This window comes from Coptis chinensis, chromosome 9, assembly GCF_015680905.1.
Source record: "Coptis chinensis isolate HL-2020 chromosome 9, ASM1568090v1, whole genome shotgun sequence".
Taxonomy (NCBI): Eukaryota; Viridiplantae; Streptophyta; class Magnoliopsida; order Ranunculales; family Ranunculaceae; genus Coptis; species Coptis chinensis.
Window position 1 is genome coordinate 72,384,080 of NC_141464.1, and position 21,102 is coordinate 72,405,181.

General features: G+C 37.1%; 1 protein-coding gene and 1 long non-coding RNA gene across 3 annotated transcripts; both read left to right on the plus strand.

The window, feature by feature from the left end:
- Nucleotides 1-293: 293 nt before the first annotated feature.
- Nucleotides 294-10,672, plus strand: LOC147477876 (binding / calmodulin binding protein). Of its 2 annotated transcripts, XM_086583688.1 has the most exons (20): nt 294-1,009; nt 1,589-2,057; nt 2,166-2,251; nt 2,403-2,516; nt 2,620-2,808; nt 3,139-3,204; nt 3,287-3,343; nt 3,524-3,646; nt 3,722-3,835; nt 3,916-4,023; nt 4,122-4,257; nt 5,157-5,291; nt 5,533-5,706; nt 5,808-6,373; nt 7,462-7,639; nt 8,218-8,450; nt 9,354-9,543; nt 9,756-9,981; nt 10,066-10,221; nt 10,344-10,672. In XM_086583688.1, the coding sequence occupies exons 1-20, from the start codon at nt 332-334 to the stop codon at nt 10,429-10,431; spliced, it is 4,086 nt and encodes a 1,361-aa protein (XP_086439814.1). In that variant the 5' UTR covers nt 294-331; the 3' UTR covers nt 10,432-10,672. The 2 variants fall into 2 exon arrangements, with proteins under 2 accessions (XP_086439814.1, XP_086439815.1); XM_086583689.1 differs by lacking the exon at nt 3,916-4,023 and having other exon boundaries at nt 318-1,009.
- Nucleotides 10,673-11,516: 844 nt separating this feature from the next.
- LOC147477877 (uncharacterized) lies at nt 11,517-11,964 on the plus strand. The gene is made up of 2 exons (XR_015208508.1): nt 11,517-11,658; nt 11,734-11,964. It is a non-coding gene; the product is annotated as an uncharacterized LOC147477877 (long non-coding RNA).
- Nucleotides 11,965-21,102: the final 9,138 nt, after the last annotated feature.

The window sequence follows — 21,102 nt, forward strand, 5'->3', positions numbered from 1 at the left end:
GGTGCAAAAAATTTAAACAAGTGATTAATATAATTTTCATATCTCATAGCTATGAATAGTTGCTAATATTTTTTAGAATAATTTAATATAACGACACCCGTTCGTAGGACGGGTTCGAAAGCTAGTCATAGTTTATAGATAAAAGTAAGTAGATGAAACAAGCTTTGGTTATATAGTTACAAACAATGACGTAGGTATCCGAAGTTGGATTGGGCCGGATCATAAATCATGGGCCGTGATTACTTTCCCGCACACATACATTCAAAATTTCAAATCCTCATTTCTTCAAATCTCATTTTCCTCCAAACGAGAAAAAATCTCAAAAAAAAAAATGGAAGAAGAAGAAGAAGCATTTCCATCACCATCTCAAAAAACTCATTCTTCTCTTTTCAAAGACATCTCAAACCTCAAAACTCCTAAACCCCAAAACCCTAACAAAAATTCTCATTCTTTCAAAACCCCGAAACCCAACACTCCTCAATTCTTCACTGCTTCAAAACAACTCCAAACACCATCTTCTTATTCTTTCCGTCCTCGTCGTTTTTCTATAGCACCATCTTCTTCTAAATCTAAAACTACACGTAGATTAAAAGCAATAGAATTAGAACAATCATTGTCGTCGCGTAAAACACAAATCCAGAAAGAAAAATCACTCAAGTCTTTATCGAAAACTTTCACCATTTGGTTAAACTTCTTGTTTGAAAACCCCAAGGCTTGTGGTTGTGATGGGGGTGCTGAAGAAGAAGTGAGGAATGTGGGTGTGAATAGGAAGAGAGATAGTTTGGATGAAGGGGGTGTTTGTGTGAATGGGCCGTGGAGAAGTGTGAAGAGAGCTAGAGAGGGGGAGTTGGAGAAGGGGGTAGTGTTGTTGTCGTCATCGGCGTTTTCGGGTTTGAAAGTTTCGTTGAGGGAAATTTGTAGTTTTGATGATTTGGTTTTGAGATTGAGAGGGTATTTGAGTGCTGAGGGGTGTAAGGAAGTTTTTTTAGTTATGAGTAAAGTAACTAAGGTTAGTGATGTTCTTTCCAATTTTGAGCTTTAGTTGTTATTATTAACAATGCATGTTTTGATTCTAGTTGTTTTGGTATTTAATTAGTTTTATTCATGATCATATATTAATGATATGTAATTATCACTGTTAGGGTAATTTTAGTATTAAAACGATGCAATATGATTTTGAGCTTAGTTATGATTTATGTCACATGTCTTGATTTTAGCATTGAGCTATTTGATTAGGGGTATAAATAGTTTATTTGAGATCATATTGATAACATTTGAAATTCACATGAAGTGTCATTTCAATACCAAATGCTGCAATATAGAACAACTTAAATTAGTTTATTAAATACATGATTTTCGCAGTCAGGGTCATTTTAGTACAATGTTACAATGTGGACACTATTTTGTTTTTTATTTTTTGGAAATTACAATACCATATACTGGAAGTGCCATTTTTAGCAGTTAAAAAGTAGTCTTGATATTTTGACAACCACTCAATATTTCAACTAAATGATATGCTGTAATGTGGGCAATCAGTATTTGTTGTGGTAGATTTTTCATTTTCGTTATTGTCGAATTGAATTTTCAGAATATAGATGATGGGAGACTGAAGATGAAAGCACATTGTCCCATAGTAACAGATGTAAGGTTGAAGGAGCAAGCAATTCGAGTGCTCATGTGTTATAACCCTATTTGGCTTCGTATTGGATTATACATTGTCTTTGGTGGTGATTCTTTGTTACCAAATGGAGATGTGAATTCTGATAAAGAAGTTGGGTTTCTAAAGATGGTTGTCGAGAGGCAGTTGTTTTCACATGCAGACCTTGCTAGAGCGTATGCATATAACAAGGCGGTTGAGGGTCTGTACAGACCAGGTTATTTTGAGGCTTTGGGGAATATTATTTTGAAGAGGTTCTTACTGCTTGTTCTTATACTTGATAGAGCTAAGTCTCAAAGTAGCTTGCCTATCAAGTATGGAATTGATGGAATTGATGGAGGTTCCCCTCTATTGTTTGGCCGACAGTCTAATATCAAATCTACTAGACAAGTTATCCACGGTAATTATTACACCTAAACATGTGTATTAATTAATTCACTTGTTAGTTAACTGTCTGGTTACATTTTGTTTTGGAATTTTGGTTTTGATTTTGATTGCTCTATTGTAGACTTCTTATCATCGGAGGTAATGCATGGAGAAGGTGATCTTCTTGCACACCTGGTGATTGTAGGGTACAAGGCGTCCTATCAGCAGGTACATACTGTCTTCTCTTATTATTCTTTATGTCGGGATTTTGTCTTGATATATCTTTGTAGGTTCTCGAGCCTAGGGCCATCGTTCTTTGTAATGTTGCAAATGTTCCTTTTCAATAATCACTCATGAAACTATTGCTTCGATTTTGCAGTGTCCTGTCCTTGATTATGACTATAAAGTGAAAGATTTGTTTGATGATCTTCAAAATGGAGTGAGGCTTTGTAGAGCCATTCAACTCTTGAAATGTGACACTTCAATGCTTACGGTTGGTTAATTTTATATTCAGGGTTCATTTCTCTTCTTACAGATTTTCAAATTAATTTAGCACTTAGTGACTTGAACTTCATCCTATGGTATGTTATGGACAGAAAATGGTGGTTCCTTCAGATACCCACAAAAAAGATTTGGTGAATTGTAGTGTTGCCCTGCAGTATCTGAAGCAGGCTGGAGTGTCATTATTTGATGAAGATGGTGCAACAATTGTAGCAGAAGATGTTGCTACTGGAGAGAAAGAACTTATACTGTCCTTGCTATGGAATATTTTTGTTCACTTACAGGTTTGCTTCTCTTTAGCCATTTTTCCAATTATAACATTCTAAAGTTCCAAAGTCCTTTTATCTTGTGGTGGTCCAATGTATCACTACTTGAGTTTATATTATGGTTGTCAGTTGCCACTGAATCACTAAATGAGTCGACATTTTAAAACATTATTTTGTTTGTGCTTGCTTTATAATTGTATTTTTTTAACAGAAACAATGTAAAAATTCTCAAACGGATAACACCTTGGTTATTTATTTATTTGATTGAAGCAGATTCATGCCATAATTGCTGCTTTTTAATTGGTGTTTTCATGTGTTTAAATTTATCCTCATATTCTGGTGCTGCAGCTTCCGCTTCTAGTCGATAAAACATTGTTGTTTGAGGAAATATGTAAACTTAATGGAGCCGATACGGTATTTACTATGCTATGCACTACTCTAAGAGTTACTCCATCTACTTTCTTCTATTATCTCACTGGTCTTCTTCGACATATAGGATTATATGAAAATTGACAGTCTCAACCTTTTGGAGATGATTTTACAGTGGATCCAGGTATTATATTGTACAATCTGTAAAATGTTTGCTTCTTAAAATTTTCTCTATGGAGATAACGAAAGATATGGACTATTTATGCCAATGACTCAGCATGTCATTTATAATGCACATTCCACCTTTTTTGTCCTGCATTGAGGCTTACTTGAGTGTCACAGAATTTCTATTTTGACCCCACAGGCAATCTGTCAAAGATACAATATCAAGATTGTTAATTTTGCGTCTTTGATGGATGGCAAGGCAATGTGGTGCTTGATAGACTATTACTTCCGCCATGAACTTCCTTGTTCTTCATTTTGTAAGGTATACTGTTTATGTTGCTTTTCTCTGTCTCTGAACGTCCATTATCCTTTACTCATCATATGTCGTTTGCCAAAGGCTCATGTTACAGGCTGTGAAGATCCAAAATTTTGGTCTACTGATTGTTCAGATGCAGTACACAACTTTATTTTGTCCCAAAAGCTTATGACAGTGTTGGGAAGTTTTCCTGAGGCAAGTGCTTATAATGTTTGTAAGTAGGATAAGTGTACAGTACTTTGAACTTCATGCTAATGTGCATATGCATCTATCAGGTTCTGCAAACTAGTGACATACTTGAACATAAAGGTGCCTGTAATGAACGAACTGTGGTAGTTTTGTTGGTATTCCTCTCGTCCCAACTGATTGGTCGAAAAAATGTGGTAATGCCTGAAACTTTTACAATGAGGTGATTGGAATTTTCAATTTTTGTATGCCTTTAACTCGGATTCACTGTCAACATTCTTGTTTTATTTTCCAGGACCATTTTAATATTCACAAATTGTTGGGATGCTCTTGTCCAAGTCCAGAGGTGAAACGTCTGAGTTCACATAAGTGTTTTCTGAGTTCTGCGGCACCACTTACGCCTGATGGGTTGGATGAGTACAACAGCGAAGGTATGCTTGCTTATTTTTCAAGAGCTATACTAAGACACTGTCTGTTGAGGGAGTGATCTATGTTGACTGAATCCTTCTGCTTCTTGGCTGTTAGTTTTATATGTAGTATTCTGGCATTGGTCCAGTAAACTAAACTAATGGAAGTTCCTTCTTTGGTTCATATGATATCCTTGAAATCTTGGTTCCATAAGCCCCAAGTTTATGCAACGAGCTATTTAGTGTACAATATACTTAGAAGACTACAATTAAATCACAATCTGAAATCCGGCATATGATCTTGAATTAATGAGAGAATGTACCCAACCCTGTAACCTTAAGTTGGCACTAGACATTAATGAATATTGTTTGTATTACTACAACAAGGTACACACTTAGTGTTTGAGCTTATATTTCCTCACCATTTCTTTATACTCCCCTGAGCGTAAAAGATTGAGTGCATAATGTTTTTGGTATCCACATTGGGGTATCACTTATGGCAAATTACTACTCTCCTTAGTTCACGTAGTAGATTCAAGTGTTTCAAAAGAAATAATGTTAAATTAAATCTTCATGATGGGTAAAGAGAACCAGCCAATTATTATATTAGTTCTAAGTATTTGTATTTTGTTATAATTTGTTAAGGTTGTTGTGTAAGCTTATAGCTCCCATCGAGATACACTGGGTGGATTAATAAAAAAGACTCCCTAATATTGAGTTTAGAATTTGCATCCAGTTTTGTGTCGATTTTGAAAGCAAACTGAGTCTCAATTGTTAAATTAACAAGGAGTAGTTTATCAATTAGTTTAAACTAGAAGGTGTTTCTCTTGAGTTTTGTACTTATAGTCATCTCTACCATTGAATTCAAATAATGCTTATACGTGTCCCTCTAAGCACATATTCATTGTTTTGTATTCAAGCAGATGCTGCGAGAAAATTTAAAGTCATCCGAGCTTGGTGGAGAGATATGGCAAAGTGTCATGACAACTGTGAAACTAAACAAACTAGACCAGTACTGTGTTATTCAGCTAGCAAACGTGACTCAGAAACTCATAGGGGTAACTCTTAATAACGAGTCTCTTTGTTTTCTTAGTATCATGTACAGTAAATTTGAATTCTGGTTAGACTGGTCTTTATGTAAATTTTTTTTGTTTCCTTTACCCAAAGAGGAAACAATTTGATGCTCTACATTAAATGATAGACTATTTTTGCAGTCTTTCTAGTTTCTACATATACTTGGGTAGGTGAAAACAGGCAATTGGCACATATAATTGATCTGGCCTTTATTTCATGGTTCAGAGAGGGCAATAAAAACTATTCAGTCTCATTTTAGACGATCTATTGCACGCCGGAAGTTTCTGGAAATCAAGACTGCAACTTCTTTTTTGCAAGCTGTAATTCAAGCTTGGTTAACTGTGAAGATGGCAAAAGCTCCCAACATATCTAAATTCATAGTACTGGAGCTTTCTTCTGGTAAACGATGATTATAAATTCTTTAGGACCCTCTCCGGTGCTGTTTCTTCTGTTGTTTGGCCAGATTATACTCTTACATTGTATGTTGTTTAATTGGACAGAATATCAAGACCATGACACATGTGGAAGGCATCTTAGATTCATGGTTCAGAGGCATAGCTTTGTCTTGTTAAGAAAGTCTGTTCTGCTTATTCAGCGGGCTGCTAGGACTTGGATTACCCGAAGGCGTCACAGTGAACCCAAGTCAAGTTTGGAAAGTCTGGCTCTTTCTGTTCAAACTGCAGCAATGTCCAGATACCATGACATGCTAGATCAATTACAGGAAAGTGGACTGATTCACGGTGAGATGGTGATAAACAACCGTATCACAACTATATTTACATACGTACTCGCTTGGACAAGATGGAGAAATTTTATAATTAGGAAATGCATTGCTGCAATTAAAATTCAGAGTCATTGGCGTGCTTGGTTGACTAGAAGGAACTTTTTGCGTCAGAAAAAGGCAGTTCTTGTTGTTCAGAGTGCAATTCGTTCTTTCAAATGTTGGACGAATTTGCAACAATGTAGAACAGAGACTAAGTCAGCCATCATCATTCAGTCTCGCTTTCGAGGACTGCTTTGTCGTAGAGAAGCGAATAGAAGGAGGGGTCCTATTATTTTGATCCAGGTAAGTACTCTAAAATTGTTTTATGTTATGCTATGTTAACATGCATCCTAGTTTATCCGAGTAGCTTGTTGAGCCATTCCAAGTCCTTGCGTTTTAATTTTCTTTTACTCATTACTATTTGTTTGGTTTTTATGTAATTTATTGTTGTCAAGTTAATGCTTTTAACCAGTAATATACTACTGTGCTAACTTTGACGTATTATTTCAACAAATGCCACACCAGTTTTAAGATAGAGCTTGAACAATATTATTTCGTTCTGTTTAAAGTACGTGTGTGCTTTTAAAAATTATGTGCAATAGAAAGACATTATTTAACAGATTATTCAAGCTCAAGTATATCTCAGTTGAAGAATAAGCGAGTATGATTGTTCAAGCTCAAGTCCATCAATATGCTTATTTTCTAACAGATTGAAGAGTAAACTGGTATGCTCTAAATATATCTCAGTTGAAACTTAAAATAAAATAAACTTGAATATACGTGAGAAATGAAATTCATATGAGTTACATTGATAAGAACATGTTTCATTTTAGAATATGAGAGCAAACTTTCTCAACCCCAAAAGAAGAAGGTAGCCTGTATTACTCAAGAGGTGCTCCATATGCCTTGACTAGATCAAGTTTATGATGCCGCATATCGTTTTGGTAATTGCAATGGTTTGGCCTCACTTAGCTCCCTCACATACTTGATTATGATCAGGGATTTAAAGATAATATGATTGTAGTCTTATACAGTTATGTCTTTGTGGACTTAAACTCTAGTTACTCAATCATTGTTCCTCTTCCCAGATGAAGCAAGTAACAGTAATAGACCTGACAAGATGATCAATATTTTGATCTTGATGTAAAACGTAATCGTTTATGAAATATTGTGTAGATCACTTAGAATGGGTCATTACGGGCCATCTTTTTGTGTGTATCTGTTTGTTTGTGCATATCCCTACGCATTTAGCAAGTGAAGAATTGATTACTTATTTGGTTCAATTACTGTATTAGGGGTTCATTCGTCTCGTCATACACTTTTAAGCTGTTCGGTAATGCACACCATTTGGGAATTGAAATGTAAATGCAACTGTTTCTGACTTAATCCAGAGCTATTGGCGTGGTTGGTTGAGAAGGAGAGGCTTTCTACGTCAAAGAGAAGCAGCAATATCAATCCAGAGCGGTTTTCGATGCCTAAGATGCTGTTGGGAATTTCAGTCTCACAGGCTGGCAGCAATTCAAATTCAACAATTTGCTCGGGGACAAGTTGCTCGAAATAGGCTTTTAGGTATGTGTGGAATTTGTTGATGTGGTTCAGTTTAGTAGTTAGCTGTGGCCATTGTGAGATAACATATTCGTTTTTCATCATTTTTACTTGTATGGTAGAAGTGTTGCAATTTCTGATTGTGCTGTTAAAGGACTAAACTGAAGGTTAAGTTTTATCATTTGAGTACTGCTGCCCTTTAACCTTTTAGACTTTTGGGTATCTCATTTCAAAGAATGTGTGGTGGGTAATAATCTCACTGCCTGCTGTTTAAATATCAATCATAATTTTTTAAATTAGTGATAACCTCCAACAGGTGTAGGCAGCAACACAATTGTTAAATTAGTTTATTTTATAAAAGTTTTAGTCCCCTTGGGGACACCAAGTGGGTCTAGACTCTATATTAACAATGCTTAGATGCACCTATTTAAGGTGGTACATGCAGTGGAAGTTGATCTGTTAAGTCGAAACTTGATAATTGTTTTCCTAATATAAGACTGGAGTTTATCAAGTTGTTCCTTTGAAAAGGCCTTCTATGTCCTTGAACAAAAACTTCTTCATATGTACCTGATGCCATTTATCCCGATTTCTTATTAATGCAGGTGCCTCATCCTATCGCTCCATTTGTTCCACCGATCTGATTTCAAGGGGCTCCCTAATGAGTTTCGAATTGAAAGTTTTCGTGTATTATACTAAGAAACTGCAAAGGTGGTGGAAAAGAGTTTTGTTGCGCAAATTGGAGACTAGGTCAGCCATCATCGTGCAATCTCATATTCGTGGGTGGATAGCTAAACAAGAAGCTTGTAGAGAGAGATGTCGTATTGTTGTGATTCAAGTAAGATATATATCCATAATAACCCTTTGCTTTTCTGAAGTTCTTCCAAGAGAAGAACGATTGAGTATTGACTCTTTTTACCTTTTTTAATTTTTTCTTTTCAGGTTACAGTGCAACAGTTTTTCTCGAATTCCTATTTTTAGAAACTATTTTTACATGCTTAGTTTTATGAAGATGAAATAATTTGTTTACTTTTAACGTCTAATTAACTGGTCCTAGGGTGGCTATGTGCTCTGCACCCCCTCCCCCCAGTGGAAACAGATCTTATTTTTCTGTTTCCCACTACAGAGGCAAGTTGCTTTTCCCTCTTAAATGCCTTTGAACCTGTCTGACACGAGCACTGAATGGTTGGTCCTCATCGAATGTATGCAATTCGCAGGCTTGCATACCAAGTTATACCGGGTGGAAAGTCTTTTGTTTTACAAAGAGACTTTATTTTTGTATTTGTGGGCATAACTTCATCTAATGATTCCATTTCCTGAGTGCCATGAAAATAAAAGCCTAGTGGATTATTTTTCAAAGAAACTTAATTGTAAAAAAGACTGCATTTCCAGCGTCTGGTGATGGTGCGGTGCCACGGACCTCTCAAAAACCCTGCTTGCCTTCAAAAAAAAAAGTCAACAACTAACAGTTTTGACATGCTTAATTCATTGTAAAAGTGTAGATCACCACTGAGCTTATATTTGTCGTTTGTGACAGCTTGATCCTGTAGACTGTAGTCCTGTGTAATTGTAGATTGAAGTACATCATTACCTTATTGACATGCAGAATTTTGCTTACTGTTGTCATCCTGTGAATTAGCTACCATATTTTTGTTGAACGAGCTTTGATGGATCCATCCTAGTTATTCTGATTCATAATCGCAATTGTTTGATTTGGATTATTTTGTGGAGGAATTTACAGTCATATTGGAAAGGTTATCTTGCACGGAAAGAGTCAAGAGAGCAGCTTTTGGATTTGCGAGTCAGACTGCAGATATCTTCTAAAAATGTAGATGATGGCATGCGGCTTATCAACAGACTTGTATCAGCACTTTCAGATTTGCTGAACGTTAGGAGTGTCAGTAGCATTCTTCATACCTGTTCAACTTTAGGTACCCACAGATTGAAAATTCTTTATATTTTAAAATTGTTTCTCAATGGCTATTAGTTTATGCCTTGCACTGAAAGCTTACATGTCTTTACTCTTTAATATTATGTCAAATGCGTGTGTGCAATGTTGTGCTGAGTATGTCTTGGCAGCGTGCAGTGTAACCCATATACATTTCTGATGTTGTACTCTTTAATTTCTACTTGCTTTGTCCAGATATGGCTACTAGACATTCCCAAAGATGTTGTGAGACACTTGTAGCGGCGGGAGCAATTGACAAGTTACTGAAGCTGATACGCTCTGTTAGTAGAAGCATCCCTGATCAGGAGGTTCAAAAGCATGCACTTTCTACTCTCAGGAACCTCTCCAGGTATCCGCATCTGGCTGATGTGTTGATTGAGACTAAAGGATCTACAGAAACGATCCTGAGGGAGATGCTAAGGTTGGTTTACTAGCTTGCCTACACATGTTCAGAGGCCATACATATTTTTATATATCACTTAGTCCCTTGGGTTAACGTTTTCAGGAACAAGGAGGAGGGATATTTCATTGCTTCAGATCTTTTGAAGAGACTGTGCTCCACAAAGAAAGGTGTTCAATCTGTAGTTGACTTACCAGCTCTTTTGAGGAGGCTACATAGCCTTGTTGATGATCTAACAAGGAAAGTGAACGTGGAGAAGAGGTCGGGCATTGTTACTTTTTCCAGCAACTTTTTGGCGTATTCATTTCTATTAAAAACTAGAAGTTTGTAGCTGAAAATTTTCCATTTATTCTCTGATTGTCTTGCTTTATATTCTCTCACAGGAAAATTCGTCCTCATCCTGCCAAGGAATGGAATGAAAGGAGGCTGAGAGAGGCTGCTGAGCTATTGAAACGGATTACAAATGGCTGAGAATGGTCATTGGTTTATGTTTCCAGTGTTGTTTGTATTGCACGTCAGCTGAAAACCAGATGGTCTTTCATTTCAATTTTTGTAGAGTTTGTAAGATACTCAGCTGTGTCTATTGTGTACAAATCCTTGCTTAACTAGTGTGTGCTACAATTTGAAGCTTGTACACGAGAGTTGTAGGACTTCAAGATTCAGTGATTTTAACGTCATTGCGAACTTTAATTCGTGATTCTGGAGCCGATAATATGGTTATTCCAGTGGGACTGAGGGAGGAATATATTAGTTAAACAGAAAAGTAAAGACGCAAAGAGTGAAAATATGAATCATAGCAGTAAGTGTTCTGGGGAACTTCTTCTTAGGAATAGAAACTACATGTTTGGTGGTTGGTCGTGCTTTGATTTTCTGTAAGAGGAATACGAATATGAGAAAATGAAGTAAACAATGCTTCTTTAGAAAATTTCTGCTACCAAAATAGTTCACTATCTAAATGTAAAACTTTTTAAAACGCAGATTGAAATGTTGGATAGTAAATATCTGACACAATAATTCGTACATCTTAGTCCCAAAGTTGCTAGTAGCCTAGCAGAAATATATCACGTCTATCGCATAGATCCACTGAATTAACAAAAGAATGTTAGCGAAAAAAAAAACTGAATTAACAAAAGACCGTTGTCAGGAATTATTAGCAGACGATCTTAAAAACCAGTAGAAACAGCACCGATATGAATTTAACCATGAAGTCTAAATTTCCTTGATAATCTCTTTAAGTTATGTTGGTAGTCAGAAATCTTGAAACATCTAAAACAAACTTTTGGATCACATCCATAACCATGGGAAGAGAGCGGAAGCTGTGAGGATCAAATGCTTAGGTGCCCCAACACTTGACATCGACAATGTTTGCTTTCACCTTGAGGTAAGATATTGTTGACTCTTTCTTTTGGGGTTTTGAAGTGCTTTTTCCTGACAACGATCCTTGGGTTGTTTGTAATTTGTAGGACAGAATTGGTGGAAGAGTTATATAGCGGAATTTCGGGAATATTAATATTCTTCTCCTGTACCGTGGTCAAAACTATGACCCAAAGAACAGACCAGCTATACCTCTGATACTATGGAAGCCCTTAGCACCAATCTTCCCAAGGCTTGTGAAAAGCCTTGCTGAAGGCCTAGCTTTTGAGGAAACAAACGAGATGAGGAACAGAGGGTTAAATGTTCATGCTCTAATGAAACTCAGTAAGTGGATTTGAGTTAAAGTGCATGTTTTTCGACCATTAGTGATTCCAGCTGATTGATCTCCTCCTCCTTCAGCCAGGAATGGGTTTATGTAGCGCAGGTTGTGAGGATAGACTGTACACATGTGGAAACTACTGGTGACTGCAAGAAGATTGGGGTGAAGCTAAAGGCATGAAAACTGCACTTCTATAACAGTTTTCCTTTCTTGCTGCTGTGTCGCATATTCGTTATTTATTCAAGTGTGAACATAATTTTACTGTAATACGAAATAAGTAAATGGAATAATCTGCTTCTTTTGGTTCTCAATTTCGGGAACTGGTGCCTTGTGTTCCTATCTTGTTTAAAGATAGCCAAATCATTCATTAGAGGGGAAAGGGCCAGGAACTGAACGAGAACAAGGACCTTGGATACTCTGAAGGAATAAACCATCGATTTTATTGTTCTGGCCGATAGAGAAGCGTTGTTACAAAATTGGTGCGTAAGGGTGCACGACTGCATTACATTCTACTCCAAGAAGTTGGTGAGTGGCTCTTTTATCCAAGTATTAAAAAGATCGGGAGATTGTATAAAGATGACAATAAATGAGTTGGATTAGTTCTGTGAACATCGCAGTCTAATCCAAAGTAAAGGCTCAGGCATCATATCCTTGAGCTAAACAGAGATAGGCAACTGATTTGCTCCTGTTGCAGTCACATTGGGAGTGTGGTTAGTTGGAGAGAATCAACATCTATTCGATGGTGTTTTGGCGTGTCGCGAGGTCATATTGCTAATCAAAGGCCGTCTTATGTGTATTAAAGGTTTTTGGTCCGACAAAACCATGTTTTCCTTGTTTCAATTACCCCCAAACCATGTATTGATTTTTGTAAAATCATTTTTAAACCCATGGTGCTAATTTGTATGCAAAGTTCTTGGTATTATTATTATTATTTTTTTGCACACAAGTAAGGTACATTTTTATAAGAATAAGAATCAGAAAAGAATGTTAGAGTGTACGGAGGACCCTTCACAACATGATTTCATTAGAGCCTTCAGGTGAACCTAAAATAAGTTCTATGAGGGCATTCTATAACTCTTACAAACTCAGGCCTATTCTTATTCCATAGAATCTTGTGTTTTTATTCGCATAGCTTGTCAGTTGTTCTTTTCATTTGCGACCAATATACCAAATGTTATGTTCCTCCCCAGATACTGAGGCATCATGAGCGCAACTTATTCTTTCTGACCAAGTTTTCTATGTAACATATTTTTTTATCAGGGCATTGATTGTTAATTAGTTATGTGGGTCTAAACCTTTGTTAATCAATAAAACACGGTAGTAAGAAGGAACTACAAAACATAAAACTAATCAAAACTAACAAACTATTTATTCATCTAAATAAAAAGGAACAACAAAAGGAAATAAGCTGATGAAAAGAAACAAAACAGTGGATCATTATCAAGATGTACACGATGAGAGTTGGAGAGGAGGAGGAGCTATGTAACGCCCCCAAATTCCAAAAATGCTAGATGGCCAATCTAACTTCCAAGAATATGGAGAGGCGCCAACAAAATGCGGAAAACCAAAGCCTGGGAACATTCCAGGTCAAGAAACATACAACTAAAAATATTTATTATAACTATTACTGATAATTGAAAACTTATATTTTTACTCCTACTTAACTGATTAAACTAGGAAAAAGTAAAACTATAATTTCATACTTTTATATCAACTTTCTACTTTCAATTATCATGCACATCTTATATCGCGACAATAATCCTTTCTGTTGAATTCTGTGTTAGTGGTGATGCTAGGAGAGTTGTGACATTGATATATTAGAGACACCAAGAAAAATACCAAAGAAGACTAGAGATTGATTAGGGTTAAAGAGTTCTTAGGTTGAGAGACTGTTCTTTACCCACAGTTACATACTTATACTAAAACTAAAACATGATAATAGAAACTACTAGATATGAATGTCCATACTTATAGAAACATGGGACTATCCATATTGGACATATTCTAATACTCCCCCTTAAGCTGTAATTACACAAACTATGCAAATTACAACTTGTATTACAAAAAAAAACAAAAGATAAGAATACTGCTTCCCCTTTCGCATAGAACTGTCTTTAGTTGAAGAACTTCAACAACCTGTTGAAACGTTCGAGTGAAATCGCGTCGGTGTAGGCAATGGCCTAACCTCGAATCTTGAAAGGTGTACCACGATCACAAACCTGAAACCATAACACCGGGTTTGATGGCGCTATTTGGTCATCGCTACTCACTTCATTCGTTGCTATGGCTTTCATAATCTAAATTGCAAACGATAACACCGATTTGATGTGCGCTTCTTCGCTACTATCAATATCACTATTGAAGTCAACAAAATACTATTATGGGTACTCCTGAATACTAAATATTGGTGCAGTTTAGGCATGACTGCTACCTAAAACATACTTGCAGTTGAGGCTTGACTGCTACTTGAATACTGATGAGTGCAGTTTAGGCTTGACTGCTACCTGAAACATACTTGCAGTTGAGGCTTGACTGCTACCTGAATACTGAAGACTGAATAGTGGAGATGTCATACTGAAGACTGAATAGTGGAAATGTCATACTGAAGACTGAATAGTGGATATGCCTTGTCATGAAGAGTTCGTCAAGACTTGCTGGAATATGAAGACATGAGTACTCTTTCTCATACGTCTTCATATTCTCCTTCCCTCATATGCTACTGAATGTCTTCATATCTCCCTATTCCCCCTTTCAAGTTGGAATATACAAGGCTATTGAAAAATATAAATGCTTGTCTATTCCGACTTGAACTTGAAACTGAGAAAACTAAATACCAACTTATACAACCAACCAATGCCCACTTAAAAAAAAAAACAATACTTCATACTCCAACTATACTTCATACTTCAAAAACAATACTTCATACTTCAAAAATTCTAATAGAACATGCATCAAACAATACTCACTATAGAGGGTGGAGGGTGGGTCGCACCTTTTTATGACTGCGAACTTCTGGAATAGTGGAAGATGGAAAGAATAATTCCTCGTGAGATAGAGGTCGTGTGCCCCTATCATGTTCTAGAAACTGAGATAGAATACGGCATCAATACCAACTACGTGGAAGCTAGAAACCCAAATATCCATAACGGCATACAAACAATACTACCCCTCCAATCCTGGACGAGAGTGTAAACTACCTTCCAAAGGCTTGATACTTCAAAAATCTCGAAACTTGATGAGTGGAAGCTAGAGCACGGGTGCACCTTCATCAAGGCATATTGGAGCGCCCTGTGCCCAATTGCCTGGAAGTCGAGTCAAGCAAGAGCACACCCCGCGCCCATCTCATGCAATTCCGGAGCGCGCCCCGCGCCCTTTTCTCTGAATACAATAGGAACAATACTGAAAACAACTTTTGGCGTGCGGACTGAGCGCGTGCGCGCTTGTCCAATACTAACTTCAAAGACTCCGGGATACAGAGAGGTTGTGCCCCTCTTATCAATACTAAGACAGAGAGATTGCGGAAGACGTAGATTGCGGAAGCGAAACAATACTAAGAAACCAATACTGAGAAACTTCGGATCTCTCTTCTAGCATTCTTCAAACAAACTTTAAACACTAGCGAAATCTTGAAAACTTACTTTAACATGACGATGAAAAGTGTCATTGAATAGTAACTGTGAATAGTGCTGGTGAATAGTAACTGTGAACCGTGACGGTGAACAGTAAACCCACCAGAGAAAAAAATTGAAACTTGAATTGAGATATAAGAACTTCTTGTGAGAAATCCTTCTTCTTCTTGAAACTTGACTTGAATACTATACTGAAACTTAAAACAAACTGATTTTGACTTTTTTCTTGGTGAGGGTTTCCTCTTCTAGCATACCACTAAACCTCGCTCCGATACCATGTTAAATTCTGTGTTAGTGGTGATGCTAGGAGAGTTGTGACATTGATATATTAGAGACACCAAGAAAAAGACCAAAGAAGACTAGAGATTGATTAGGGTTAAAGAGTTCTTAGGTTGAGAGACTGTTCTCTACCCAGAGTTACATACTTATACTAAAACTAAAACATGATAGTAGAAATTACTAGATATGGATGTCCACACTTATAGAAACATGGGACTCTCCATATTGGACATATTCTAATACTTTCGCTGGTAGGAAAAATTGTGTACTGTGTAGTGAGCTTAGAGAAGTTTGAATCAATGAACATATTATTGGATGTTAATAAAGAAAACAATAAAGAGACAAGGACGACAACAGTAACAAGGAACAACCAAGATGCGTAGTAGGCTGTCCTTAAGGAAATATTTTGCCCCTTCCAGTGGTGCAGAAAGGCAGCAGTGGTGTCTTCCTTACAGGATTCAATGGTGTACAGTAGCTTGACTTTGCACTAGAACAAACTACTCTCTAGAACAATAATATAATACTCTCTGGCGGTTGAGAAGAAGAAGAAGTGGGATGCGAGTTTCTGTTTCTCTGAGATCATGTGTTTCTCTGTTGAAGTGAATGATCTCTATGGACGCATAGCCTCTTTTTTATAGAGGTTTGGTCGGTCAGCAGTCGGTCTCCTAAACATATAAGGAAGAGAGACCAACTTGAACAAGGACATCGAAACTTGCTGCTGAAGCAAAAGAAAAAACAAGTTTAGGCTTTTGGTTAATCTACTACCCACTAGATACAACAGTAAGCCCAAGCCGAAGTGACACGACGGCCACGCGTATGTTGTCATGGTGGCGATGTGGCTTTTGGGTGAGTCCTCCCTCCTAATACAAAAGCATTTGTACGCTAAGGGCATGCCCTTATGGTAGAGGAATGTCTCTTATACTTCACTTGCTAGTGGTGGATAACCAATGTGGGACTATCTATTATGCACTAAAGTGGAGAGAAGACGCTTTGTTCATCTCCTCCACTTTGCACACACACACTAGTATTTAGAAATACTCGAGAGATTCCAACAATCTCCCACTATTTCAAAATACTAATAGTCCCCCACTATTTTGGAATAGGATATTACAAAAGAAATGGGTGAACAAAATGCCAGAGAGAATAAAAAAACCAATGCATAAAATACTGGTGCTTTACGGGTTTGAACCAGTCATAGGGTAACATGTCTTATAATACGTGAAAGTGGTGGATTAAAAAATCTTTGAACCAACATTCCTTTGCAGTAAAATAGATCACATACACCCACACTGCTCCTTTATTATATGTATGTTTAGCGGTGTTATGCTTTTGCCCCCTCAAGGCTATTTTGTGTTTCATGAATGCTCTAGGATAAAAGCCTAAATATCCATAAGAACCGACCTAGTTCTACATTCATATAGGTGGATATCCATCAAGTGTACATTGCAGTTAAAATACACTATCTTATTATAAAATGGACTATGGATTCCAATAAGAGTAAAATAACTCATCCTTACTTATTGCAATTCAAATTATACAAAGTATACAAAAATACTATCTCTTCATAGGGTGGGACGACTCAAAAAGGATGATAGTATACCAGAGCGACTAGGTGACTTGTTTTTTCCCTTTGAACCTACTTCATGGGATCTCTAATCACATAGGTGGGGTTGCTGTCAGTGTCGCCCTCTATCTTAGGCAAAAAGTCCCATCCCCCTCGACGTTTCAACCACTTGCCTTTTGTGAAGCGGTTTGGTCAGAGGATCGGCCAAATTTAACTCTGACCTCACATAATCTAGAGCCACAACTCCAGATTCCAAAGAATCTGCTTTATAGATTGTAGTCTCGCATCGGATATACCGCTTCCCATTATACAATTTGCTCTTTTGCCTTTGTTATCATACCGACAAATACAATGCATAGGTACCGAGGCGTTTTGTACCAATAGGAAGATCTGCCAAGAGGTTTCTAAGCCCTTTCAAACCAAAGACTTGCTTTATCTAAAGCAATAAGCTCGAACTCCATGGTTGAACGAGCTATCAAAGTCTGCTTAGAAGATTTCCAAGAGACTGCACCTCCACCAAGGGTGAAAATATAACCACTAGTGGACTTGATATCATGAGAGTCAAATATCCAGTTTGCATCATAATAACCCTCTATCACAGGTGGAGTTTGTCTAAACCGTATGTCGTAATTCATTGTTCCTCTCAAGTACTTGGCTAGTCTCTCTAACGCACTCCAATGTTCCTTGTTAGGACAATGAGTGTATCTGTTTAACCTGCTAACTGCATAAGTAATGTCAGGTCTAGTGCAATTCATCAAGTACATGAGACTACCAATAATTTGGGCATATGAAGGACACTATGTTGATAATTTTTCTGAAGTTCACTACTTGCCTCATAAGGTGTCGACACAGGCTTACTATCATAATAGTTAAACTTCTTCAAAAACTTCTCAACATAATGCTCTTGTGAAAGCGTATAGCTATCACAATTTCTGATGATTTTGATTCCAAGAATCACATTAGCTTCTCCCAAATCCTTCATTTCAAATTGGGAGGATAAGAACATCTTGGTGTTTCTCATAACATCAAGGCTAGAACTCATGATTAACATGCCATCCACATATAGACAGATAATCATATATGTATTCACATCAAAAGATTTAAAGTAAATACATTTATCAGCATCATTTATTTGATATCCATTGGACATCATGACATTGTCAAACTTTTCATGTCATTTGTTTTGGCTTTGTTTCAACCCATATAAAGACTTAACTAATTTGCATACTTTTTGCTCATTCCCGGTACTATAGTACCCTCAGGCTGCATCATATATATTTTTTCATCAAGATCACCATTCAAAAATGCAGTTTTTACATTCATTTGATGAATAAATAAATTATGAATAGCAGCGAGAGCCATTAGAGCTCTTATAGAAAAAATCCTAGTTACAGGAGCATAAGTATCAAAATGGTAAATGCCTTTTTTCTGGGAGAATCCCTTGACTTCTAATCTAGCCTTGTATTTCTCAATGGAACCATCTAGCTTCAGTTTCTTCTTGAAGATCCACTTGTAACGTATAGGTTTTGCCCCAGGAGGTAGATCAATTATCTCCCATGTGTGATTAGATATAATTGAATCTAGTTATGAGTTTATAGCATCTTTCCAGAAAGGTGGATCTCTAGAACTGATTGTGTCACACCCCGAATTTCGACAGAATTCGGAAAAACAATATTTGTTCCCGACTCTTCGATCTTGAGATGTGGACGACTCTTAACTCCCAAAACTAATAACGACATTCTTAATTACAATAGGTAAGGCAGGTAGTTCCTCCATCGAGGCCTTTAACTTTCCACTAACCACACAACAAACCATAACGCATAATAAAAAGGCATTTAGTTCCTCCACGTCTTTTTTAGGTTCTAACTAAACTATAACCAGCCAAGCATATTCCATACTTACCTCATTTCATGCTCAATTAAAAAATGGGTCGTCTCTGCCCAAGTAATTAGTTTGACCCACACTTCTGCAAAACCATATACAATCATCTATCTAAAGATACATCATTAACCAACACATTACCATAATTATATTAATTAAGGCTTTCTTTACGTGTCCCTAAAATCACGTCGTATCTATGTCTTACTTAGTTTCCCTGGCTACCACAATCGTTTCCCAACGCCGAACATGTACATCCACATGCCTCCCTTTACATAATGAACCACTCCGTGCGTAACTACCCTGAGCGGGATGCATGCCACACACCAGGTAACCCTCACACGAAAGTCATTATGTAAGTACTGCCACTATTCGGCATTAAATATCTCGCGTCTCGTTCTAATTTTGCGAACGGAATAATCAAGCCACCATTCGGCTACGATTGCCCAACACATGGGTCAATCAACATCTTATATATACACCCTATATAAGGGCCAATCAAATTGCACACGCCCACACAGGGCAAATCACATGAGTTGTGGTAGCTAGGTTCTAGGATTTTCGTTACGTAATTTATTCAGGTGTCATACATTTATGACTCATAATAATTCTACTACATCACGTGCAGGTCAAATACCTTATTGCACTAAGCCACAATATTTAGAAATATCTCAATTATATCTCGTAACCACTTTCATTTTTTCACGTGCCAATGTATTATTCCACTACGCCACACTCCCGTAGGAAATATCCACAAATACTCTACTAGCATCTCACAGATAAAATAATGGAGGGTTTATACATTTATTTCTCCACAACTATTGCATTTAATATATAAATCCCAACATATTATATAATGTCACAATTACTTCAAACGTATCGCATACATTTTTATAGCGTTTTAGGAATATTATATCTCCTAAAGTTTCTATCTCGTCACATGTCAAAATATACACAATATCAATGTCAAATCTTACCTAGATAATGACAACCAAATTTATACAAGCTTCCACAGCATTTTAGCATTTGATTTGTCCATACAATTTACAACATAAAACGTAGCACAATTAAACAGTCCACAGTCCACAATCAAATCCCCAAAAATCTAAAGTCCATGAATCTAAGTCCGTATATAATTTCATACTCATAAAAATATATATATCTAAATCTTATAAAAATTCCCCGTTTGTTACGTGCCAATATATTATATGCTTTACACACTACTCACGTTAAATCTTAATTAAATAATGACCAACCAAGTTATACAATTTACGACAATATTTTATTACTACATTTGTCCATATTCTTAAATATGTGAAAAATTGGAAAAAAAAATCAACATTCCACAGTCAACGGTCAAAGTCAAAGTCAACACATCATTGTCAAAGTCAAACTGTCGTTTCCATGTTCAATAGGTTCAGGGTCATAGCCATGGTTCATGGCTAAGGGCAAAGGTGCATGGTTCATGGGCTCATGGCTAAGGTCATGGTTCGGACCCACTAGCCAAGCCCAAACCCCAAACCTTATAACCCAAGTCTAAATGTGGAGAGACCCATTGGACCCATTTTTAAGTCATATGGACCGGTCCAACCAATAAGAAATGAATTGGTCCAACACAACTAATATAGAAACCGGCCCAAAACTAAAATAGATTTCGGCCCAAACAAAACCAAAAGAAATGAATCCGGCCCAAATAACAAAACCAAAAGGCTTGGGCCCAAAGCCCCAGCCCAGCCGGTCATCTTCTCCACCAGCAGCCACCAAATCGGCCACCACCAGTTCCGATCGCCACCATCCAAAAACCAACCGAAATTAACCAAATTCAAAACCCCTACAACTTTAATAAAAGCTAAATCTCCAACTCTTAAATCCAAACTTCACCAAAACTAGATCTGGAAATAAATTCCCGCCACCATTAACGCTTATACAACCTCCGGCTGCTCCCCACCAAATCCCAACATTCAAACATACATCAACCACCAACAAAATCAACCAAAAATAGTTCAAACTATTTTACTGGAGGAGGTTTGGTTGAGCCGCCATTAATGGTTCTCCGAGCTTCCGACCGCCCCCAACAACACTCAAACGGTTGGGTTCCG

Bases quoted from the DNA above. Each gene is read 5' to 3' on its own strand.
- LOC147477876 (XM_086583688.1), top strand. From the start codon at position 332: ATGGAAGAAGAAGAAGAAGCATTTCCATCACCATCTCAAAAAACTCAT. The intron at 2,809-3,138 runs GTTTGCTTCTCT...CTGGTGCTGCAG, and splicing joins ATATTTTTGTTCACTTACAG to CTTCCGCTTCTAGTCGATAA. The intron at 3,205-3,286 runs GTATTTACTATG...TTCGACATATAG, and splicing joins AACTTAATGGAGCCGATACG to GATTATATGAAAATTGACAG.